The following is a 25,734-nucleotide window of genomic DNA, read 5'->3' as shown; positions in this document are numbered from 1 at the left end:
CTTCTTTATGCAAATTTTATCAATAATGTGGGTACGTGGTCGATGAATATACATTGTAATTATTATTCAATAAAAACATGGCTTTCAAGAAAAAGAGTGTTGATTTCGTACAGAAGGAGCGAGATGAGCTCTCTCACTTAAGACCAGTGATAATCTACATCAGTGCTCCGTCTTCAGCTGCTAAAAGCTCACAGTACAAGCATTTCGAGGCTGACCCCACCCTCCCAACTGGTGTACTGAAGAGAGATGTCAGTCCCATCAATTTCTGTCTTATAGAAGCGAGCAGCTCTGTAGAAGAACTTGGTAAACAAGTATCGGTCGCCATGGAGCTGTACAAAGATGCCCCTCATAAAGAGATAGCTATCAATGCACACGGCACTCCTGAGGGTATTCTAACGTCCTCTGGCGATGAAGAAAAGACGATACTTACTGGAGAACAGTTGGCTAAAATGGTCCTGCCCCATACTCACGATCGCTTTCTTCATGTATTCAACTTTATGTCGTATGGACACTTTTTTGCTCAGGCGTTTTATGCGGCCATCAGAAGTGAGTCTGCTACCAACTCCAAAGTGGCGGTGACGTATTTCACCTCAGCAAGCAATCCGACCTCTTGGGACAAGATAGCTACTTCTGGTAGTGGCCATGTGGAGGTGACTCGAGATCTCAAGGACTATATCCGTACCAATATCGAGCCCAACACACCACACAAGATGATTGACGATCATGTCAAACCTAGTTGTCTCATTTTGTAAACTGCTGGATTTTGAACAATAATAATAATTTTTCCTGATACTCACCAAGCTGTTTTAAGTATGTGTGTACATATAATATTATGTGTTCTGATTGACTATTATTATGATTCAACAAACACAAAAAAAGATGATTCTGCTTGACTACTACAAAAAAGTATAATGCGCACACTATTGAAGCACTAATGCATTGGTCTCTAAATAATAGTTAGTCACTGTCACTGCTTGTGTTTCGCCACATCCTTATAGAGCCATCAAATCCACAGGAGATCAGAATATTGAGCTCGGAACAGAACTGGACATCCCTCTGTGTGTGTGTGTGGGTGTGAATGAGTGGGTGTACATGTGTGTGTGGGTGTACAATGTAATTACGTACACGTACAGTTCTATATACGTACTTCAGAACAATGACAATTTCTTATATGTACGTACATAAAAATGTCAATAGTAGATGTTGGAATAACTTTATAGAAATAGAAAGAGAAGGGTGCTAAAAACACATGACGTATAATATCAAAAAATGTGGATAAAAACTCAGTGACCAGTACTGAGGGATGATAGGTGAAGAAACATAATGATTAAAATGTTCTGATGATGATATGGTTTTGTGGGTACAACAAGAGTTAGTAGTTGTTGACATGGTTGTTGAACCTGCAACGTACAAGCTGAGACCCACACATGAAGCAAGTGTTGTCAGCTGTCTTCTCATCTTTGCGAGGAACATACAAGCAGGCTGGACAACGAACACGGTACTTCTTGAAGCGGATTCCACAGGCATTGCAGTACGGGGTGCCATCATCAGCGTCTCTCCATAGAGGTGTCTTCTTCGTATTGCAGGAGGCACATGTCTTGGATTTTCCACTATGGCGTGAGCATTTTAGACTGTAGCACTTTTGTCCGGTTTCCATGCTAATTTCTGTTGGTTTAAACGGTTCTCTGTCAATGCTTCCTTCGTCATCTTCAGGATCGCTAGGGGTAGTGTTTCTAGAGCTAGAATTCTGGCTGTCCATTTTTGGGCTTTTGTCCTGCTTGATATCGAGGTCTATTTGCTTCACAGGATCACACGTTCCTCCCCATAGCCTCCTCTTAGCTTTTGGCTCTTTGGCTCCATGCACCGGCGTGCTTGTCGTTATGTTCAGTTCCAGTTCGGGTGTTAACTCGCCATTCACCAGCTTGAAACTGAGTAGAGCAGAATCATCCTTTTCTTCACGGAGTGGTGTGTGCTGAGGATTTGCAGACTTTCTTGGAGTCCTGTTGCTAGTTTTCACTTCAATCTCTTGCAGAGGTGACTCAAGTTTGGATAGAGGTAGAGTTTCAGACAACGAATAGCTGCCATAAGGAACCAAGCTTGATACCGACATGCTGCAAAAACTGCTTCAAAAGTAGTTGCAACAAAAAGATGGAAAACAGTTTTAGCAGCAGCTGTGGTGTCAGTTATCAGTTATGGTCCACAGCACATGCACACATGCAAGTGCTTGTATTGGTACATGACACTAACATGACTACCGCAAGATGAGGCCAACATGAATGGTTTTTAGTAGAGAGCCACAGATTTAGTAGAGACAAGTGCTTGTATTGGTTGGTATGGGTAACATGACTCACCACTACTCCAGTGTGCCCAATGAGTCTAGTTACAATGGACTGGCTCTTGATCTCCCAGACCACAATGCTCTTGTCTTGAGAGGTCTGCAAGAAAAGGGGGGGGGGCTGTATCAATCAAAGTATCCATTGCTACATACATGGACACAACCTATAGCTACTACAGTACAGAACAAGCCCATTTGCAATGTCTACAATACAACGAATTATTTTGTCAGAGAGTTAATGAGGTATGATAGCTGACCCCATAAATGTAACGCCCAGATGGATCCCAGCAGTGTCTCGGCTGACTGTACTCGTCATTCATAGCGCCATAGAAATTGGCAATCTGCAGCAGAATCGATATAATAAGTACCTGCGTACGCATAATGTATAAATTACCTGCTTTCCCGATTCCCATGAATAAATTATCAGTCGGTCCTTATCTACAAAAGGAAATGGTTTAGCCTCAAATGAGTATATTTTGCATGTGCTTGTGTGTCCTAAGTAACTCACCGGTTGAGACAAGGATGTACATGCCGTCAGGACTGAAGGAAGTGTGCATGGCCACAAAGCTCACAAAGTCATCTCCAAATGCATTCATATTGATAGAGCGAGTCTGTACACAAACAAACAGATAGTGAACTACATTTGAGCTAATGTAACAATATAATGCTATGTGTAATTAAAATTAAGGATACAGGGGTTCACTCTATTAGGGGGATAAGCTCGCCTCCCTGGAGTACAGTTTCACCATTTCCATTCACAGAAAAAGCATAGGTAATATAAGCTAGATAGTATGCGTTACCTTTGTGGCCTTGCCAGAGGTGAGGTCAAAACAGAGGAGGTGGTTGTTATTCCTCGCTCCCACCACAAACACATCCTCTCCCTGCAGCAATACGAACAGCGGTGAATCAAGGCCACAAATATACGACAATGTATATATGAGAATGTATGCACGACATACAGTGGACACTTCTCAAGGCACCCTCTGTACAGTACATGTGTATACTTTAATATGAAATTCAAAGACTTGTTCATCCTCAAAACAAGGAACAAGCTCAATATTAAAATGTGCATGGCTACCACCTCAGGTTCCACTGGGTTGATACACTGACTACATGGTACCTTTGCAAAGGTCAGTGATTCCACGGCTCCACTTATCTCCACTCGCTGAGTCAGCTCATACTCAGAACTGGAATCAGCTTTCTTACTGTGAGAACCAAAGAGTAGGAAAAGGTAACGCACCGTTGAGAGCATTAACACACACAGATGCTATGAAACCACCTATTGTAATACACATATACTGTGGCGAGGAGTTCCTGACGAGTGGGTGTGTGTGTGTGTGTGTGTGTGTGTGTGTGTGTGTGTGTGTGTGTGTGTGTGTGTGTAGGTGTGTGAGGGCTGACCTGTACACACAGACAGTGTGGTCGTAGGAGCCAGTAATGAAGTACTTTCCTGATGGAGACCACAAAGCACGCACAACGTACCTACAGAGGACATGGATACAGTCACAACTTCCCATTAATGTGAGAAAAACTGAATATGAATAGCTGAGCATGGTTTGATCTCTTTTAGGTGTTAAATCTCATATTGGAAAAGGCTATACACCTCATGCACGTTGGCAGTATACAGAGAGTATGGGTCAAGTGGATGCACAGTTAGTGTGCACTCACTTGGTGTGGTTCTCAAATGACTGCAAAACAGGCTCATCAAGATTATCGATGTCCACAATGTGAGCCAGGCGATCCATTGTACCGCACACGAGCAGGTTCCTGAGCATACGTATGTACCACGATAAAACAACTAGAGCGATTGGAACTCAATGACCTAATTTACAACAAATACCTGGAGCTAATTACTGGCTCAACAATGAAACTAGTACGTCGCCCAAGTATCACGCGATCCTGTACATAACTCTTCTATTACGGCGCTATAAGAGCACTGCTCATAAAATGTACCGTTGTGTGGGATGAAAGTCCAGTGCTAAAATGGCCCCCTTTGGATTGCCTGAGGCAGTGAGGATGTTGGGGATGGGGGTGATTGGGGGACAGTCGGGGTCCAAGGGAAGGGGCAGCTCGATTGTACCCAGCTGAGATTTGGGAGACCCAAATGCAACCACTGGAAAGTTTGAGAGAGTAAATATATAGATTAGCACTGAGACAGTAAAGGATACAAGTAAAGCTGCTCCTTCTGAAAGGATTATACGGAGCTCTTTCAGACGATGTGTTTGACTCTGGCGTTTTCCCGAAAAACAGAGTTCATAAATTATTATAATAAGTGTATGCATAAATAAAGAAATAACTGTGTCATATGTATGTCCACTCCAATGGACTCTCAATAGCCATTCACTTATTCAGATCTCATTTAGGGAGACAGGTTCACTTGTGTAGGTCATGCTTACCTCCATTCTCTATCAACCTGACAACAAGGACATTGAGTCCACCAGTTAGGTCGTTGAAGCTACACCAAAGCTAAAAAAAAGAAGATACATTAGTGTGATTCCTAATAAGGCCACTCCAAGTGACACTCTGGTTTCTGGTCCTGAAGTTTTTCTAATTGCATGCGGGCGGGCGGCTTTTCTCATTATGTCATTATCAATTCACCTTATGAATCTCATTATTTTTCAAATGAATATCAGTACCACATGGACCATTCTGCGCATGCGTAGTAGAAATAATGAGATAGAAATCCAATAATGAGATGGAATCCAAGAATAAAATCTGATGCGGGCGGTGGACCAGAAACCAGAGTATCACTTGGAGTGGCCTAATCCTCACACCTTGGAAGAATTAAACTTCGCTATTAATATTATTTCTATACACAATACATTACCTCGTTTGCATACTCTCCTTCTCCTTGTGAAAACTATCAAACAAAAGAGGGGGAGGAATCACATCAAATCAGTAGCTAGCTAGCCATTTATTTTAATCATTTTACCAGGAACTCCACACAAGACTCAATTTCCCGTTTTTGCTTCACTCTTGCGTCGTATTCATCTGCAAGTAAAATGCATCACAGTGAATGTAATTCGCGTACTCTTAGAGCTCACTCAATATTGTTTGCAGCTCTCCCTTTGTCTCAGTGCTCCCACCAGTATACTTTCTTCCACTGCAGGTACCAAAAAAACCAAAAAAACCATGAAACGAGAACACCACTGTGCATGTCCAGCGTACAGTCTGACAGTCTAGTTGCATACCTCTCCTTCTCCAGGGCACTGAGTGTCACTGTGTACTTGTGCTCAGTTAGGTACTGGCCAATCAATCTGAGAACAGCTTGATCCTCCATTCCTTCTCAACGAACTGCACTGTAGCTAGTGCTGCAGAATAACTAGCTAGCTAGCTGAGCATGCTACACTCGACGTGTCGTGTACCCAATAATAGTGGGAGGGGCTCTATATCTGGGTCTAAAGTTCAAGTTGGCTAAAATGAAAAGTGCAGTGGTATAGGATCGATCCTGTACTCGACTAGATCGACTGGAGTGGATGGTTTCTTGAGTGTGCCTCTGGCCAGAGTGCTAGTGGTGTCTGCCTTGCATATGGAGCACGGAGGAGTTGCTAGGACGTTCACAGATGCACTGGAGCAGATCTGTAGGCTACATACAAGTGAAATCCAAGGTATTAAAAGAAGGTCTGATGGTCATATAAGATACAAATACCATCAATGTTGTCTGCAGAGCTTGAAACGAAAGTGCAAGAGCAGGCTGAGCAACTGAGGGATAAAGATAGACAATTTGAAGTGTGAGTACTACGTACGTACATGTATGGTGACAAATGTACGTACAATAATTATGACTATAATTCTATCCCGTCTTTAAAATAAGTTGGGTGTTTTAAAATTAATACATTTAAACTGTGCGAATTTTATTTTTTGATGCATACTATGAGCAGTTATCCAGTAGTGAAGAGAAGCTAATGACAATTACTTTATTCTCACAGGATAAAATATAATGTATCCAAGGCTAAGAAGAAAATTAAGCAACAAAATGAGTACATACGATTGTTGGAATCTCAGCAAGGTCTGCCTCACAATGGCAGTGTCTTGTCAGTAGAGGCAATCAAGACTAACTTCAACAAAACTGGCATCTCTTTGTTTGGGGAATCTCCTGTTTCTAGGGCAACCTCTACCCCCCACAGCGGACAAGTTATAGATCAAAGCACTGTTGTTCAGATACCAGAGCAGAGCAATGGAGACATTGGTAATATTGAGGAAGAAAAAACCTTAACGGATGAGTCAGCAAATGATAGTGAGTCTACTGAAGTGAGTGAGGAAGAAGTGGTTATTATTAGAGATGACGAAACAGGCGTTGATGCAACTCAAGCGGAATCACAAAACTATCCTCTTATCGCAGATCCACCACAAACTTGTGTGAGTCTGTTTGGCAACAGTGCAAAGACATCTCCTCGAAGACCTTTACAGCTCAAACGACAAACTAATAGAATCAAATACAAAGAAACTAATAGTAACATTTCCCCTGAGTCTGCTTCCTCCGCTAACTATGAAAACCACACCCCCAACATACTCAGTGAGACAGAGCTACCGTCTCCCGATCTATCTGAATGTAATTCCCCACCGTTTCTTGGCTCCTCCCCCCACAAAACCACCCCCTCCACACCAGTCACATATGGTGCAGCATCAGTCAGCATGTTTCACAGCACTACAAAAATTGATAACGACAGTTCAAAGTTCAAAACTCCACCACCTGGTACTCGAACAAACCCAATCCCTCTCTCCGACTCTCAATTTTCATTGGACGTTTCTCAAAGTTGTCCCCCGTCCCCAGAACTCTGTGGTGGCCCTCCTTCAGGCTCAATTCAATCCAGGAAATCATATCAGCAACATTTCGTATTTCCTACTACTCTAGATGGCAAGCAGCGATATTTACAAGGACGCAATATACTATTAAAGACGCCCTCCATATCTCTAGCACCTACAATGATACCCATCACTCCTGGTATAACGACAGTACAGAATATTTTGGGTAGAGCTATAGATTCTGACAAAAACGGTTTTGTTCAATATTTCAACGGCACTTCCAATCGCAGTAAACGACGTGGGTCAGCTGAGATCGAAGGAACAGTGCCTGATAGAAAGAAATTGCATAGCAACCACGTCGACGGGAGCTCCCAAGCTGGGCACGACGATGATTCTGATTCTAAATTCGAATACTCTCCGAATTTAGTGAGTGGTGCTATTGCTGGAACAGCTTCAAACTCAACAAAAGGGCGGAGCAAAGACGTCGGTAATGATGAGGATGATAGAGCGTGAGTCACTTACAACCCTATCCCCTAATTAATGCCAATAGTTTCAGTGTTCTCATACTTTACCCACCTGGCCTGTTTTCGGAGCTATCTTTGATTGTCCATAATTTGTGTTGCAAACGTCCCGATTTCAAAACAAATGAGTAGCTGTTTGGTGGTCCTACAATATGATGTGGTTACATATTGTTAGATCAGTGATTTATTTCAGGCCCAAATTGTCCATTTTCGCCTTATCCTCATCCCATTGCCTTTTCTATAAGGCTGATTGCCTTCAGCAAACACTTTATACACCCACACCCACACACACACACACACATATGCAGACGCTTGGTAGAGAAGTACGGACTACCAGAGTATGCTTGTGTGACAAAGATACTCAAGAAATCAGATAGAGCAAAACTGGACGGAAAAGCATGCCCTGATTGCGATCAAGTAAGTCGAATGCAGTATATCTATATGCATGCTGTGCTGCCAAGCATTGTTAAGTTACACTAGAAAATAAAATATAGTTGTTCTCTTTTCATCAAATAGCACCCTCCTCTCACCCACCACACACTCACACACACTCCCACCCCCTCACACATCTCTATAGTGGTATGGTGATGATGACGGCATCCATGAGGGACAACGTGAGCACTTAAAGCACACGTGTCGTCACAAGAACCTCCACCCACCCCCGAACACCAATCCTGCCCTCTGGGACATCAGCTTCCCTAATTCACAGGAATGTGACCAACTCATGCATAAACAGCATAGCTAGCCATTTGTATGAACATGTATTATACGTATGTGCTGAATCATCGTTTATAAATGTCACAATAGAACTGACAGCCCGCCCACACACCTAATTACAGAAATGCTCCAACCCTCATGATTAATCTTCCTAATGAAAAATCAATGAAGAAAAATTACATACTTGGAGGTACGTAATGTACACTTGGCACCAATAATGTAAATTCATGTAATCCATATGCATAATAATATTACATAAATGAACCGATGAAAATATACATGGTCATTCTGTTTCAAAACACAACAATTGTTATACGACACAGTTTCATTCCAGGCACTAAGCAGTGGCTGCCTTGGTCTTGATGTACTCCTGCACCACTTCCCAGGACTGCGTGTCAGGGAGATCCTACAAAGAAAACACAGAGTAAAATATCTTAGAGTAGAAACAAAAGAAGCACTTAACAGTAATTATACAGAACCCCCAAAATGGCAAGGACGTGCCCAGTCATAGAAGAAGAAAAAACCACCTTTCAGGCCTATAGTGTAGCACAGTCTAAATGAGGTGAGCAATATCCACACGCTAAAATATCAGCTATTTTAAGTGATAATCTAAAAGCAACAGGAAAATGTTGAGAGCACACCTCAGATACATAGTGATTCCGGAAAGAGCATTCCACACATAATATTCAGTAGAGGGAGCTCGTGTATCATCATAGGCAGCTCTCAATTACAACGTACAAAATACATTTTTGCTGTGCAATTAATCACCTTGATTACAGCGCAGCTGCACTTGACAATCTTCCTTGGTTTTCCATCCTTGTCAATTTTGCACAAACCCACCCACTCACCAAGCTCTTCTCTGTCTTCAACCTACCACGCAACAAAACAATTTGTCAACACACATTATGTTAACAAAAAGGATAAAGTTTGAGAGAACACCTCAGATACATAGTGATTCCGGAAAGAGCATTCTACACAAGATATTCAGTAAAGGGAGCTCGTGTATCATCATAGGCAGTTCTCAATTACCATGTACAAAATACATTATTTTGCAGTACACAATTTGCCTACCCTCAAGAGTGCAATATGATGCTCGTTGCACAGAGCCTCAACCAGTCGCACATAGGTTGCTTCAGAGCAGTTCTTGGCCAATACACATAGAATGGCTTGACGTCTGAAAAATACACATAATATAAATTATGATAAGAAAAAGGATAAATGTTGAGAGAACACCTCAGATACATAGTGATTCCGGAAAGAGCATTCTACACATAATATTCAGTAGAGGGAGCTCGTGTATCATCATAGGCAGCTCTCAATTACAACGTACAAAATACATTTGCTGTACATATGTACGTAACAGCGGCAGGCTTACTTGTCCAATGTCTTCACAGCCTCATGTAGTCCACGTGCAAGACCATCCAAAACTCTCGAGCTCCTGAGAACATCTTTCAAGGCATCATTGATGGTCATTCCTTGGCCAGCTTCGGCTGGGACTGCTGCTGCTGCTTGGGGAACATCACCTCTGTGTATAAAAATGGCAATTACTCAATTAAACATAGCACAAAAGTTGCCTTACCCATCCGTGTCAGCCATTGTGACTCCGGCTTCCTCGCTATAGAGAGAAATACAGACAATCCATGGAGGATAGTACACTCAGATTACCGATTACTTACATGATTTATCCGATTGAAAAAGATACACAAACCCTTCACATGGGTCAAAGCAAAAAGAGAAAGGCCACGTGGAGTTCTTTAGGTAATGCACATGCGCAGAAATCCATGCACATACAACCCATCACCTTTACCTGATTACTATTACAACCGTCACATGGTCACTTTTCCTCCAGAGCAACTGCACTATATATCTGAGTACGAGCTAGGTGAGTGTTCTCATGGTTTTTCTCTTCTCATCTGTTGCCATAATAATTGTACAACTATACTATAGTTGTACAATTATAATAATAGTCTATAGTTGCTAGGCAGCTGGCTGTATCTTGGCAGTGTATTTATATCTATATCTAGAGCTATGCATATTCTCCTAAGGTATTTTTTGTCATTCTCTTTTATCTCTTTGCACAGATAGTGATCATGGCTGGACCAGATGAAGAGTGGTATGTGGAGCCTTCGAGCTGGAATTTTGTCATTACTCCAGTGTCCATCATCTCGTTCATTATCGCACTGATACTGCCGAAACTTCTGAGCCCGCTTGCTTGTGGTATTTTTCAACCTCGTACCAAAAACATCCCGCCGAAGCTGCAGACCCATTTCCATACCCTCATAAGTTCAACCATCCATGCCATCGTCGTGACTGTGATTGATGTGTATCTTATCCTGTCTGGATCTCTGGGAACAAACTATATTTTCTCGAAAAACTCTCTGGGATTCGCAAGCTTGCAATTTTCATTGGGATACTTTGTTGGTGATTTCATTGTCTGTTTTATGGATCCCTACCTTCGCTCTGACATGGGCAGTATCTCACATCATGTTACAGGACTGTTAAGTATTAGTTTTTCACTTGCTAATCAAGGGATATTCATGTACTTGATCACTTTTCGAACAATTGCGGAGCTCTCCACACCATTTGTCAATTTGCGATGGTACCACTACCAGTTGGGAAACAAGGACAACTTCTGGTACAAGTTTGCTTCGCTGAGTATGATGGCACTTTTCTTTCTTTCTAGAATAGCTACACTTCCTTACAATTGGTATGCCCTCATTGTAACATTGATGGACCCTCAGTGTGCTGTGATTGTGAAGATTTACTATAGAGTGTGGATTGTTAGTGGATACTTAGTATTGGACTTTCTGAATTTGTACTGGTTTTCGAAGATGCTCAAAGGTGCTAGGAAGTTCTTTTCTCAAAAGAAGGACAGTTAATCACCGACTGTTATTATATATACCCATATTTATTTGTATGACTATTGCTTTATGTGCTCCTGCTATCATAGACATAGTTATCCCCCAAAAATTGTTGGGAGTAGCTAGTCATTATTTGTGACACCAAGGTTTTGGTTTTTGTGGAGTACATGGTACAAAAAGATATTTTCAAGAATTAGATGGGCGGGGCCGCAATGCAAGGAAAGGTCACGCCCATCTAAACTAAAGCATTATCTATCACGTGCAAAGAATAACCTCCTGGGTGTGTCAGTAGCAAGCTTCACTACTAGATCTACTGTGTCTTGTGGAAAAGAAGTCCTAAAGAGAGTACGCCTTATCAATAGATATTTATAGGATCAACCGAGGTAAGAAGAATCATGTATGTAGCAAGTTGCATAACTAGCCGCCATAGCGCTAGCAATCTAGTTGCGATTATCACAAAAATCTATGGGGTTGATTTAAATATTCCATAGATCAATAATTAATCACTGAGTACGTACGTACGTACATAGCATGAGTCCACCCTAGCCTCCTTCACCGGCCACTTCCCTAGTGGGAAGTGCGGCCTGGGATCGAGGCTAGAGTCCACCCTAGCCCTCTAACTGTGCTTTTGCAAACTTAACAGTTTATTTCTACAATAACATTGCCTGAGATAGAAGAACTACCACTGTGTACACACACACATAACACACACACACACACACACACACACTGTGCACAGGCTGGACAATGGGTTGTATTAGCTCTACCGAGAAGCCTCAAGCTAAAAGTGAGTCCGGTCGTTTCGAGTTGGAGCGAGGTCAACAAACTCAACAACCTGGCCAGCAACAACCACGCTATAATGAATCATCCCGCGGAGGGGGGCCAGCCTCGTACCCGTATCCAGGGCAACAACAACAACCGTCGAGGGGAGGAATAAGTGGACCAATGGGAACGCAGAATCCGTTTGGTCCTCGAATGGGACAGCCGGCTAGTGGTGGTCAAGGAGGAGCCTTGTCCTTTGTATCTCTATACGACTACAGTGCCAGGACAGCAGAGGATCTCAGCTTCTCTAAAGGTGAGGCACTTGTTCGTGTGTGTAGTAATATAAACTATCTTTCGTGTGGGCTCTTTTATAGACTGTTCTCTCGCTCGTGGACGTGTTTGTAGTTGTATACACGAGTAGTGTGTTTATGCTGATATAGTGCTATATGGGGTTTTTGTTGACAATTTTCACTGTTTCTGGTAAAACTGAATTGTTACCTTTTTGCGGCACTCATTTATAGCACCACACACACACACACACACACACACACACACCTGCACTGTGTAACTGTGTAGCTCTAAGTAGACTTTGTAGTTTACTGTTGGAGAAACAGAAAGTTGATTTTACTTTATTACATGTGTTTACAGTAATCAACTTTGTGTACACATTGCCTGTGACACACTTGTGCATTCTATTCTCTGAGCCATCAAAAACATGACCAGACGCATAATTACCTCTCAGGCCATCTCTAGATGATATCATATATTGTACCCTGGATGTGGTTGCCAAGGGCTTCCATAAAGCTGTACTAGCTGTTTCAACTTCTAATCAGCTATGTGCTAATAATTACTGTACATGTATCCTTTGGCCTCCAGTCAAAAAAATCCACGTACAAATTTAGTGTGTTTGTGCAGTCGGCATGCAGTGTTTGTTTTCACAATGGCGTAATTGTAGTTGGTTCTTATCTGAAGTGTGTAATATCACAGACACTCAGTCGTTGCATGATTTTGTTGTATGGGAGTGTTTATTTGGTATTTTCAAAGGGTGGGGGTCATTTTAGTTCAGTTCAAGCCAACTGTAAGCTTAATTGTTAAAAAGACCGGTGAAAGCTAGTCTAAAGCAAAGGGCAGTTACGTTGTAACGTTGGTATACAAGTAGCATGTAGTAGAATGTGTGTTGATGGTTGATCAAAGCTTATGGACAGGCTGTGAATGATAATGGAGTCGTTAGAAGAACAATATTAGACAAAGTAAATAAGATTAAAGTATGTGTATCATACGGAGATTGCCTGGAATGATGATGTGTCTTGTGTCCTGTTGTGTGGCTAAATATAGTGATGATGCTTTCCCTTCTAAACGCAAACACAGTGAAATTGATTGAGACTGATCGGAGCCAAATTATATCATAGCAACCAACAAAGTCTATGCACACACTGGCTAACTATAAGTACATGTATATATATATACATATGTAGCTGTACTTTGGTAATATGTGTGCTCGCGGTGGTGGGGTTAATGTAGGTACAAGGTACAAGGTACAAGGTACAAGCAAACTGTGTGTATAAGAAAATGTTGTTGAGCATGTGCCCCTCCTCCCTCCATTGCAGGTGAGATCCTTCAGATCATTAACAACAACGATGGAGACTGGTGGTTTGCACGCTCCCTCAAGTCGGGCAAAGAAGGTTACATCCCTAGCAACTACGTGGCCCCTGTCAAGAGCGTCCAGGCCCAAGAGTAAGTTATGTGCATTTGGGTGGGTCACTTTGTGAGTATGTGGGGAGTGTGCGTGGGTGGGTAGGTAGGGGGAACCCTTGTAGGTTACTAATATGCAGATGTTCGGAGGGCTTCTAAATCACATGGACACCGACAAAATAATATTTGTTTAGACCTGAGCAGGAAATGGAATCTTCGATATACTAACTTAGAAAATTTGTGGGTAGTTAATAATATAGACAATAATAGTAACGTATCTAAAATGGTGTTATATGGATGTCAATACTAGTCCAACATTGATGTGTTAATTGAACAGGTTTGTTAAGCTGTAAGGGTTAGTACCTACCTGTGTGTAGTGATAGTTAAGCTGTAGGGGTTAGTACCTACCTGTGTGTAGTGATAGTTAAGCTGTAGGGGTTAGTACCTACCTGTGTATAGGGTATTATGTGGTCACGGAAAGCGTTTTACCCTGTTTAATAGCGTGTGAATGACTTCCCACCACTGAGATTCCAGTGATCACTGTAGGCAGGTGGCCCCATATGTACTTCTAAGTGCTATATATAATACCCAGCTCCTTATTTGGGTGTGTCTAATTGAATTATTATGTGTACGTTAGCAATGGGATCATTTACGGCACTTTCAGTATTACATTATTAAGTGGTTAGCTAATAGAGTGATTTAATTCATTAATTGGTTTCTCAAGCCCTGAATAATAAATAATAGCATCACATCATCAAGACTACTGTACGTACAGTGACACCTCATTCTCCACACTTGTTCATACATGACTATAGTATTTGTTTCTCCCTGACACACACAGGTGGTTCTTTGGTAAGATAAAGCGTGCCGATGCTGAGAAGAAGCTCTTGCAAGCTGGTAACCAGACAGGTACTTATCTCATCAGGGAGAGCGAGAGTCAACCAGGCAACTACTCTCTGTCAGTAAGGGATGCTGATTCTGTCAAACACTACAGGATCAGAAAAGTGGACACCGGTGTGTGCTTATATGTAATATATGGGATGGTTTGTAGCAAAATAGTGTTACATTCATATATGGGCAAACCCCCTATATAGCTATTATAATTGTTATTGGGGGACAGCTACTGCTAGGTCAGCTTTAATGGTGTGTGTGTGTGTGTGTGCATTGTGAATCCTGCACAATGTCCCAGTACTGCAACAGTTGTTTTTATCTATAATCACGTGTGTGTTATTTATTTATTTAGACAAAACAGTAGCAGCTGTTTATGAAGCTAATGTAAAGATTGGTTTGTTTTGGACACTGGTGGTCTGTAAAGTATGGTGTTTTTGATAGCTATTTTTAGATGTGTTAAACTATAAATAGTACCATTTCCTATACATTCTCTAAAATACCCACATATTAAAGGTCCATCTTTCTCTGCAGGTGGTTTCTACATTGCCCCTCGCTGTATGTGCAACTCTCTAGAAGATCTGGTTCAACACTACAAGATCGATTCTGATGGTCTCTGTTGTCGACTCACTGTTATTTGCCCCAAATTTGACATGCCCACAACCGTCGGTCTTTCCTACAACACTAAAGACGAGTGGGAGATTGAACGTTCCTCGATTCAACTCAAGAAGAAGCTCGGTGCTGGTCAGTTCGGAGAAGTGTGGGAGGGAATATGGAACACTACAACACCTGTGGCCGTGAAACTGCTCAAACCAAACACAATGGCTGTCGAAGATTACCTAGCTGAGGCCCAGATCATGAAGAAGCTACAACACGAGAAGTTGATTCAACTGTACGCAGTGTGCAGTAAGACTCAACCCGTATACATCGTGACAGAGCTTATGAAGAATGGCAGTTTGCTCGATTACTTGCAGAAGGGAGAAGGTCGCCATCTGAAACTCCCCGAGCTTGTAGACATTTCAGCGCAAGTAGCGAGTGGAATGGCTTTCCTCGAAGCACAGCACTACATTCATAGAGATTTGGCTGCTCGTAACGTCCTTGTGGGAGAGGGAAATATCGTAAAAGTGGCTGATTTTGGTCTGGCTCGTTGTATTGTCGATGACGAGTACACAGCACGAGAGGGTGCAAAGTTCCCCATCAAATGGACGGCACCTGAAGCTGCCCTCTTCAATCGATTCAGCATAAAATCGGACGTTTGGTCATTTGGAATCTTTTTGGTAGAGTTGATTACACACGGACGTGTACCTTATCCAGGAATGACGAATGGTGAAGTTTTGGCCAAAGTGGAGCAGGGCTACCGAATGCCCCCACCCCCCGGCTGCCCCGATCCCCTGTATCAGATAATGATGGACTGTTGGAAACAAGATCCAGAGGAGAGACCCACCTTCGAGTATCTCAAGTACCATCTTGAAGACTACTTCGTATCTGCAGCGGATGCAGCGTACAGAGTTCTGACATAACTGTGTGTTGTTTTGTTATAACATTATATATTAATAATTATGTATACAGTGTAGACTTCATGACAGTTTGAACGAGGTATGGTGTCGTTGTTTTGTCCTGTTCTCGTGTCTTTTCTTCAAAGTAATGCCTTAATTTCAGAATAATTGTGTTTAATCACTCGCTTGTTAGTGTTGATTGTCACCTCTTGCTAATATGTAATATTCTGCACCTTTCTTTGTTTTCTTGTTGTGTATGTACTATTTATACATGCTCACAAAGTATTTCTTTCATTGTCAATATTAATATAGTATCACTATGGACAATTTAGTAGACTAGAACTCTTCTTTAATATAGTGTGTGTCTCACTCATGCATATACCTGTTTCACTTTTATTGCAAAAAAGTTCATTAATAATTTGATCATTTACATAATTATATACATCTAGTGTTACGATGCTGTAGAGTTTACCCCTAGCTATAAGCTTGCATTGCTACAGTGTGAGTGAGTGTTACGTACTACACGGCATGCGCACACATGCATGTACATTGTACTACATAAACTCTTGATTGTACTTTATCAAGTAGCATCAATAATAATTATACGCCTTAATGAGGTCACATGATTGTGGTCTAATTTCCCTCATTAGTCTCGGTCCCAGGCCGAGTTGTCTACTAGTTGGCAACCTAGCGTTATGTTAGAGACAACTCAGCCTGGGGACGAGACTAGTATAGCTCATCAGAAAAATTATCATATAAAAACTTTATGCACAGAATCATGACTGTAACAGTGCCATAATTGTGACGATTATAAAAAGAGTGAAATAGTTATTATAAGTGTTGTATAATTACACATGTACTATAGAGTCTTCATAAACAGTAAACAATGTACAAGAACATGCAAGAATACACAGTGTGATAAAAAACAACAATGAGAGTCATGTGTGGTTTAAAACAAGAAAACATGGATGGAAAAAGAGATCTTCAAAATGTCTACACATTACTATCAAGCTTCTTTATAAGCCCCTTCGGCTGCAGATACATAATAGTCTTCTAAAAGTGCTTTCAATGAATCGAAGGTGGGTCTGTCTTCTGCTTCATGTTTCCAGCAAGTGAGCATGATGTTGTACAGTGGTTCAGGTGCTCCCTCAGGCTTGGGCATTCTGTATCCCCGCTCAACGGCCTCCAGTACTTGACGATTGTTCATGCCTGGATACGGCATGGCTCCTCTCGTCACCACCTCTGCAATGACCACAGCAAACGACCAGACGTCCGATTTGATACTGAAACGATTGTAGAGTGCGGCCTCAGGGGCTGTCCACTTGATAGGGAACTTTGTACCCTCGCGAGGATTGTAGATATCCTCTTTGATAATCCTGGCAAGTCCAAAATCGGCCACTTTGCAGACGTTGCCCTCCCCCACTAGAATATTGCGAGCAGCGAGGTCACGATGGAGGTAGTTGTGTTCCTCAAGATACGCCATGCCTGGAGAGAGACAATAACACAAAGTATCAGTTGCAAATCATAGTGAAAACCTGTCTATTGTAGTGAGCACCATACAGTAAAACCTGTCTATTGCAGTGAGCACCATACAGTAAAACCTGTCTATTGCAGTGAGCACCATACAGTAAAACCTGTCTATTGCAGTGAGCACCATACAGTAAAACCTGTCTATTGCAGTGAGCACCATACAGTAAAACCTGTCTATTGCAGTGAGCACCATACAGTAAAACCTGTCTATTGTGGTGAGCACCATACAGTAAAACCTGTCTATTGTAGTGAGCACCATACAGTAAAACCTGTCTATTTGTATGTGGTCACCGGCTAGAACACATGAATGTTAATATAAGCTCTCATGTTGTTTTTTTCAACCTATAGCAAGCCACTTCTTTATAGTCACTGTTGGTCTACCTGAGGGTAACTCCTATCAAGAGTAGATACTCTTGCCCCTGTAGACATGCAGGATTCATTGTACCATATAATTTTAGGCTACGAATGATTAGTACAGTACATACATGTGTAGAGCCATGGCAACTAATTGACCTCAGGTTACAGTGACATGCCTCAACCACTTAATTTACCGATAAGAAACGTACACACATTGTCTGACATGCAATACACGGAAAACTATGGCTACCAAGCTATCAATTAGTGTCTTAGTGTCTTAGTGTAACCATGCGGGCATACCTGATGCAATTTGTGCGATAGTGTCGATGGCCTGATGTATGGTGATGTTACGACCATCCCCGTGTCTCAGGTAATCGAGCATACTGCCATGCTTCATTAGCTCTGTCACGATGTAAATGGGTTCCTCTAGAGTGCACACTGCGTATAGTTGGAGGAGATTAGGATGGTGGATCTTCTTCATCACTTGAGCCTCAGCTACAAAGTCTTTCACCTCCATAGTGCCTGTGGTGAACACATGCACACAGTCATAATCATGATACGAATACTACACACCATAATCAAATACAGTGTGCTGGTAATTGGTTTGTTCCTCACATAAATACATTTCTGGCATCACGCATAATTAGTTTCGTACACAATATTAACTGTACACACACACACTGTTTTTTTTGGTTTCTTTGCTACCTCTTTTATTAACATTCTACGTGGAGCAGCCACTAATAGAATCCAGGCACACACACACACGCACACACCACCCACGCACACGCACACGCACACACCACCCACCCACACAAGCACGCACACACACACACACACACACACACACAGACACACACACGCACACACCACCCACGCACGCACGCACGCACACACACACACTGAGTTGGCCTATACATGCACAGTCCATCCATGCATGAGGACATACTAGCTGCTGAGGAACGATATCAAGAGAAAGACAAAGCCATACACACACACACTCTTACCAGTTTTGAGTGTCTTGATGGCCACGGGGGTAGTACCATTCCAGATGCCTGACCACACCTCACCAAAGTTGCCCTGTCCCAACTTCTTTTGGAAGACCAGAGTAGAACGATCAATCTCCCACTCATCTCTGCAATAAAGAGGGCATCACATGATCACATCCACACAGAACACATCAGAAACAATTATATGGACATGCAAATGAATAGAAAAGTTAGATTTAGAGTGGGTGCAACTACGTTCACTACCTCTTTCCTCTTTTACATGGAGCAGCTATACACACCCACTAATAAATCTAGGCAGACACGCACACACACACACACACACACACACACACACACACACACACACACACACACACACACACACACCCTCACACATACACACACACACACACACACATACACACCCACACCCACACACACACACACACGCACACGCACACACACATACACACCCACACCCACACACACACACACACCCACACACACACGCACACGCACACACACCCTCCTTATCACACTGTTGGTTAGCTTGAACTATCGAAATGCTCTGAACAGAACAGTACTCTAATCATAATTAAGTGGATCACTCCATTCTGGAGACGAGAGAACACTACCTTACACACAGCTACAGTAACTACCTATTTAGTTACCTGTAGGAGAGGCCGACTGTCTGAGGGAGGTCTGCCCTGGGGCAAGGTAGGGTGAGCCTTTGGGCCAGGCCGTCCGAGTCACGAGAGTAGTGCTCTATCATGTCCTACGTGTGTGGGGAGGGGGGGACAGTGTGTGTGTGTGGAGGGGGGGGACAGTGTGTGTGTGTGTGTGGAGGGGGGGACAGTGTGTGTGTGTGGAGGGGGGGGACAGTGTGTGTGTGTGTGTGGAGGGGGAGGGGGGACAGTGTGTGTGTGTGTGTGTGTGTGTGTGTGTGTGTGTGGAGGGGGAGGGGGGGACAGTGTGTGTGTGTGGAGGGGACAGTGTGTTTATTACATATTCAAAACCCTATAATTATAGACACATAAAAGTATAACTTGGGTTGTAACATTTTGGAGGAAAAACAATGTTATTTGTTAGCTCAGGCAATATCCATAGCGTATAATATATAAACAATAACATATATCTGTGTGTTAAGTTTTACACAAACTTTGAATGTTTGCGCAGGTTAAAACAAAATTGTATAGCTGTATGTCCATTTGCCTAGTGGTGAAAAGCACACACAATGAGACTGACTCGGTTTCAATGTACACACTCAACACTATGACAGGCTACTATAGTACCACAGGTGCAGAGAATGGAGCTGACGTAATAAAAACTTGTCTGATGTGTTTCTACATTACCCTTGTAGGAGCTACCGTATTACTAGAATATTTTGGGGGTGAAAAACCTTTGCGAATGAGCCAAATCAGCAGGAAATTTGACCCTTTGCGATCTAACTATTGCGCTCTGGAAAGGATCGTGTATTTACAAGTAGGTTTTGCAAATTGATCAACCCTCGCAAAGTTTGCATATGTTTGATACTCGCAAAACATTCTAGTAATACGGTAGGTACTGCCAATGCAGCAGTTGTCGTTGACCCTCTTACTCGGCCAGGGTTATAGTGTGTACATAGTTTATTGTCACTTGATTAGCGTGCACGTGCCTCACACACACTAGAGCACTGAAATATAAACAATTCTGTAACACCACTGTCTAAGTGTGTGTGGGTGTGTGTGTGGGTGTGGGTGTTGCGTACATGAGTCTTAATCGAGTAAGAGTCAATGTACATTAAAATTTAGTGCATAGGTATGTGAAATGATTATAAGAGCTCTCTTGGACAGGAAAGTGATTATTGCTAAAATAAGATAACTCTATACATTTACAACAAGCTCGCCCACAGAGGACCCCCTAATAGCTACCCCTCAACAAGCTCGCCCACAGAGGACCCCATAATAGCTACCCCCTCAACAAGCTCGCCAACAGAGGACCCCCTAATAGCTACCCCCTCAACAAGCTCGCCCACAGAGGACCCCCTAATAGCTACCCCCTCAACAAGCTTGCCCACAGAGGACGCCCTAATAGCTACCCCCTCAACAAGCTCGCCCACAGAGGACCCCATAGTAGCTACCCCCTCAACAAGCTCGCCCACAGAGGACCCCATAATAGCTACCCCCTCAACAAGCTTGCCCACAGAGGACGCCCTAATAGCTACCCCCATACATACATACACATAGCTACTTACGTACCTACACTACCAACACGAGTCAAAACGCATCCTAAAGAGTTTTGCAAAAATAATTGTAGAGGTGGAATGTTTCCAATAGGTGTGAGCGACAATAGACTGGCTTCACTCTTCACTGTATACTGTATTTCTAGAATGTTTTGCGAGCATCAAATATAATTGTGCAACTTTGCGAGTGTTGATTGATCACTTTGCAAAAATAAAATTGCAAACCTACTAGTATACTGGTAATTACACACAATCCTTGCCAGAACGCAATAGTTAGATCGTAAAGGGTCAATTTTCTGCTGATTTAGTTCATTTGCAAAGGTTTTTCAACCCCAAAATATTCTAGTAATACAGTAGGACTTATGCTACATGTAAGGTACGTGTAGCCAGGGACTGCATACAAAAGCTACCACATCAAAGTAAGAATAGAAACAGGCTACTACACTGTCAGTAACACATTCACCGTACCTGCAGAGAAGTGAAGACAGCTCTACTGGCAATGAAATAGCCTCCGTCATTGTCCAGTCTTCGTATGCGGTAGTGCTTGATACCCTCCCCGTCTCTTACAGACAAAGATAGTCCCGCTTTGGTAGAGCTGGTACGAATCAGGAAGGTACCACTGGGGTTCCCGGGATATAAGAGCCATTTCTCAGCCTCGGCTCGAGACACATCCCCATAGTACCATCTATAGAAGGGGGGAGGGGCACATTTAATAATAAGGTTATACATAATTAGTATATGCAAGTATCTACATTATTTTGGTTTGTGTACAATTCTACCGCTACTAATTTTAATGCCACCAATTGCTATCCCCCGTGTGCAGGTGACCCCTGTGGAGGAGACGCCTGAAGGCCAGTGGGTGTGTGTGTGAGCAAGGTAGACAATCAAAGGACAGCACGTTGAGCACTGAGTTTAATTCTTTTAGGTTTAGTGGGTGCATGTGGAATGAAGCGGGGCAGAGAACGAATGCACATGCTTATCACATGGTGTTAACAAGCACACAGCCTACTTGCTAATACAAAGATATGTTAGCATCCTCATGATCACAGTTATTATAGCTCCTGACACACACACACACACACACACACACACACACACACACACACACACACACACACACACACACTAGCTAAGTCAAGGAAACCACAATGATTAAATAGTGCCAGGTTACATTTAATGTTCCAGAGGGAACACCCATATTCTGTTCTCAACTATATAGACGGAAATGCTGACCTTCAGGGGTAGCACAGAGAGTATTCATATGTACACGGTAGTGAACAACACATGAATGTATTTTAATACGGGACTATGGTATAGCTGACACAGGTAATGGTTATCATTACCATTCCAGAGGCATGCTGATGCATACGGGCTCATCACATGTTATTAACTGTGTGTTTCATTCAAGAGCTTAAAAAGCTAGTCAGTGGGTTTTGAGCAGCTAAGAGCTACAGCATGGACTTTTTCTTTTTGAAATTGGATACGCCTAACTCAAGTTATGGACAATCACAAAAATATCTAGAAAACAATGTCATGTCTAGCATTTAAACTCTAAACCCAACAGATAAGAAGTATAACCTTACATATAGTATGTCTAGGAATAACCAAAGTTTGTGTGGGTATTTTGTGTGGGTATGCGTGACAGTGTGGGAGCTTACACTTGCTATTGTAGTATCCAATCACATACTGTACATTACAGCCGATAGGAAGCCACTTACAACATTGAGAAAAGTGACATTTTCTCACAATCTGTCTATAGTGTTCCAGGCATTACACTCCAGTTCATTAGATGCCACACAAAAAGAGGCTAGCCTTCATTAACATGTACTGACATTCAACATGAAAGACAGGGTCATTATATACAGTAGAAGCCACCCATGATGCTAGTTATGATAATATATGCGCAGACAAGTACAATCCATTCGATTGAGCAGCCTAGCTACAGAAATTATTGCTAATAATTTTAATTAAAGACACATGCACGGAAATGTTCACGATTCATAGCCAGCCAAATCAATTGTGTTGCCATAGCATCTTTATACACAACCAGCAGCTTGGACAAAATGGGAAAAGCTGATCACTGTCCGTTAACCACAATAATCAATAGTGAAAGCACTTATGGTTCTAGCTAGGTTAAGTTATTCTCAATATGTGCTCTGTATTCAAAATTCCTGCTGGGGCACATATCATAGCAGCTGTCCGCATATTTGGCTACTAGGGAAGCTCTGTGTGTGGCTCAAATAACAGTTGATAGAATTACTTCAGCCAACCGAATGAAGGGATATGAAATAGAGTCCATTAAAAGGCGATTGTTGTCCCAAGAGAGCGTAAGCAAAAGAACAATAGAAGCCAGAAGCAAACAGAAAGTTGGAAAATGGACACGATAATGTCCTAAAATACAAAACACTGAAGTGTTGAGGTCAGCTGTAGGTATTCAACCTATATTAGCAAGTGCTTCAACACTAACTGACTAGTGGTCTAATGGAATGGTTTACTTATTTGACCCATACATGGTAGCTTATAACAATATGGAGGCTTTCAATGCTAACTGCACAGTGGAATTCCTAAACCAAAGCACCAGCATTGTGTGTACATAACTCAAAAACAGTACAGCTCTTTAATCTCCAATACGTATACTCAAGCTCTCTCTCAAGTAACAGTGTATGCATGGAGTGACTTACTCTTCAGCCTCAAAGGTAGCCAAAGCTGCCACATAGTTTCTAGGGATGTATCCCTCCTGTCCACTCTTGACAGACTTAGCCAGCCACCAATCCCCCGCAGTGTCTCCGATCACCTATGAGAAAAGAAATCACATACCATAAATCACATAATTAGACTAGTAGTAGTGAATCCCACTGCTTTAAAGTAAGCATAATTATAGTTAGCATGTAAATTTACAAGAATTCCTGTGAACACATCCTCTGCTAACTAAGCTGCTCCAGGGAATGGAATGACACACAAACACACATACACCCTCCCCCACATTCCTGGACACCAACCACCCATCTGATCTTAAGAGTCGGCTTTCGTTTCTTTGCAGCTATCATCACTGTATATGCACATGAGATAGCACAACAGTGTAACTGTGTACACCTACCCACAAGCATATCTAACACTCAGTACCTCCACCACCACAAGCAATTGGGCTCGCCGGCCATAAAAATTGGACACCGAATACAATGACAGCATACTATCGATATCAAGGGTGCGTATAAGGCATATAATCTAGTCCCAACTGAAAATTAACACTTAAATTTTACAATCAAAAACATATCTCTTACTCTCAATTTTTCTCCCTTCTCGAAGCTCAAGTCCTCTGATGTCCTTGCTTGATAAGCAAATCGTGAGATGTACTGTTGTCCTCTCTCTTCGGGTAGGGGAGGGGGTATTGAGGGTGGGACATGAGGTGGTACTCCGTTAACAAGACCAGGGGAGAGCATTGGACCCCCTGGAGAGCCGACAGAGGTCATCCTGATTGCCGGCTGATGGGATGGTGGGGGGCCATATTGTTTGGAGACTAAGTTTGGGTCTCCAGCTCGAGTATCGTGAACCGCATCTGTTGCGGAACTTTGTGCACAACCCATTATTTTTACTGGGAGGAGTGAGGGGAGATTAATCTATGTGATAATTATACACAGCAGTGTTTATTGCTAAGTACAGTGTGGATGTAGCCTATACAAGCTGCTTGTACAGAGAGACACTTGTGTGTAAACAGATGCTTTGCTTGTTATCATCTCAACACACTGATAAGTGTCTCGGAGACAATTGCTTGCTTTACATAGCATGCACTAGCTACTACCTCTAGATAGACGAAACAAGCTTACCTCTACAGTTGCGTCCTGATGCTTGCTCTTGTTAGGGCTCTAGTAGACTCCACAAAAACTTCTGCTGTGCTGAGCTGAGAGAAAGATTGTGTTCGCACTAAAAAAGAGGGTGGGGTTCGCTATTGCATGCATGCAGGGGGCAGGGCTCTGCCCACTAAAACAACATTCCCTCAAAAAATTAATAGATTACCCCCCCAATTCCAAACTTGCCCCCCACACAAAAATTGCAATAAAAAAAAAAGTCATTCATCTCTTCTGCTCAGAACAATTATCACTACCTACTGATGATTCTAAATGTTCTTTGATCAGTTTTATGCATTCTGTGTGTCCGTAGGTTCTTGCAATGGCAGTAGGGGAGTCGCCACATACATCAGCCCTTAGTTCACATCCACTTGTTAGCAGATATTGAAGACAGTGGACCTGAGATCAAATACATACAGGCTATGCATTAAAATCAACAAAATTAAGAAAGTTATGTTTCTGGTTTTGGGAAATCACCTTACCATATAGCGAGTTATTTTCGTATGGTAGACATTTTCGTATTGATACGAAAATTAAAACTACGAAATTATTCTACCGCAATAGATTCAACGTCACTATCCTGAGCTGTAAATTGATGGATAGTTTGTACGAAAATTTGCACCAACGAAAATTACCCGCTATACGGTACCACTACTGAGGGGGAGGGAGGTTATCATTTATACTTATAGCAGATGATGTAGGCCTATATAATATCTATTGTTTATAATAGGAAATCTAGCATCTGCGTTATGATCCTTGCAAAACTGGTCATTTTCA

General features: G+C 42.3%; 7 protein-coding genes across 7 annotated transcripts; 4 read left to right on the top strand and 3 right to left on the bottom strand.

Moving 5' to 3' along the window:
* The first annotated feature begins 4 nt into the window (after positions 1-4).
* LOC135332086 (uncharacterized) lies at positions 5-893 on the top strand. The gene has a single exon (XM_064527411.1). It carries the CDS (start codon positions 78-80, stop codon positions 750-752), a length of 675 nt encoding a protein of 224 aa, XP_064383481.1. The 5' UTR covers positions 5-77; the 3' UTR covers positions 753-893.
* LOC135332066 (WD repeat-containing protein 5B-like) lies at positions 860-5,720 on the bottom strand. The gene is made up of 15 exons (XM_064527383.1): positions 5,527-5,720; positions 5,380-5,438; positions 5,268-5,326; positions 5,163-5,195; positions 4,732-4,801; positions 4,289-4,448; positions 4,004-4,102; positions 3,737-3,817; positions 3,456-3,540; positions 3,136-3,216; positions 2,844-2,946; positions 2,730-2,773; positions 2,593-2,676; positions 2,352-2,435; positions 860-1,056 (listed from the first exon to the last, which is right to left on the bottom strand). Exons 1-15 carry the CDS (start codon positions 5,613-5,615, stop codon positions 958-960), a joined length of 1,230 nt encoding a protein of 409 aa, XP_064383453.1. The 5' UTR covers positions 5,616-5,720; the 3' UTR covers positions 860-957.
* A 30-nt stretch (positions 5,721-5,750) lies between these two features.
* LOC135332055 (uncharacterized) lies at positions 5,751-8,389 on the top strand. Its single transcript, XM_064527370.1, has 5 exons — positions 5,751-5,943; positions 6,003-6,066; positions 6,265-7,590; positions 7,911-8,019; positions 8,180-8,389. Exons 1-5 carry the CDS (start codon positions 5,865-5,867, stop codon positions 8,345-8,347), a joined length of 1,746 nt encoding a protein of 581 aa, XP_064383440.1. The 5' UTR covers positions 5,751-5,864; the 3' UTR covers positions 8,348-8,389.
* Positions 8,390-8,534: 145 nt separating this feature from the next.
* Positions 8,535-10,099, bottom strand: LOC135332092 (small ribosomal subunit protein eS12-like). Its single transcript, XM_064527417.1, has 6 exons — positions 9,996-10,099; positions 9,899-9,934; positions 9,695-9,844; positions 9,391-9,493; positions 9,088-9,189; positions 8,535-8,725 (listed from the first exon to the last, which is right to left on the bottom strand). Exons 2-6 carry the CDS (start codon positions 9,913-9,915, stop codon positions 8,657-8,659), a joined length of 441 nt encoding a protein of 146 aa, XP_064383487.1. The 5' UTR covers positions 9,916-9,934; positions 9,996-10,099; the 3' UTR covers positions 8,535-8,656.
* Position 10,100: 1 nt separating this feature from the next.
* On the top strand, positions 10,101-11,325 carry LOC135332085 (TLC domain-containing protein 4-B-like). The gene is made up of 2 exons (XM_064527410.1): positions 10,101-10,201; positions 10,401-11,325. Exon 2 carries the CDS (start codon positions 10,410-10,412, stop codon positions 11,196-11,198), a length of 789 nt encoding a protein of 262 aa, XP_064383480.1. The 5' UTR covers positions 10,101-10,201; positions 10,401-10,409; the 3' UTR covers positions 11,199-11,325.
* Positions 11,326-11,410: 85 nt separating this feature from the next.
* Positions 11,411-16,444, top strand: LOC135332058 (tyrosine-protein kinase SRK2-like). The gene is made up of 5 exons (XM_064527373.1): positions 11,411-11,563; positions 11,920-12,255; positions 13,550-13,676; positions 14,476-14,648; positions 15,057-16,444. The coding sequence occupies exons 2-5, from the start codon at positions 11,928-11,930 to the stop codon at positions 16,040-16,042; spliced, it is 1,614 nt and encodes a 537-aa protein (XP_064383443.1). The 5' UTR covers positions 11,411-11,563; positions 11,920-11,927; the 3' UTR covers positions 16,043-16,444.
* Positions 16,445-16,766: 322 nt separating this feature from the next.
* On the bottom strand, positions 16,767-25,077 carry LOC135332059 (tyrosine-protein kinase SRK3-like). The gene is made up of 8 exons (XM_064527374.1): positions 24,937-25,077; positions 24,394-24,704; positions 23,794-23,906; positions 21,581-21,797; positions 19,563-19,666; positions 18,910-19,037; positions 18,206-18,427; positions 16,767-17,503 (listed from the first exon to the last, which is right to left on the bottom strand). The coding sequence occupies exons 2-8, from the start codon at positions 24,694-24,696 to the stop codon at positions 17,025-17,027; spliced, it is 1,566 nt and encodes a 521-aa protein (XP_064383444.1). The 5' UTR covers positions 24,697-24,704; positions 24,937-25,077; the 3' UTR covers positions 16,767-17,024.
* Between the last annotated feature and the right edge of the window lie 657 nt (positions 25,078-25,734).

Source organism: Halichondria panicea, chromosome 2 (genome assembly GCF_963675165.1).
Source record: "Halichondria panicea chromosome 2, odHalPani1.1, whole genome shotgun sequence".
NCBI lineage: Eukaryota > Metazoa > Porifera > Demospongiae > Suberitida > Halichondriidae > Halichondria > Halichondria panicea.
This window is presented reverse-complemented; position numbering and strand designations above follow the sequence as displayed.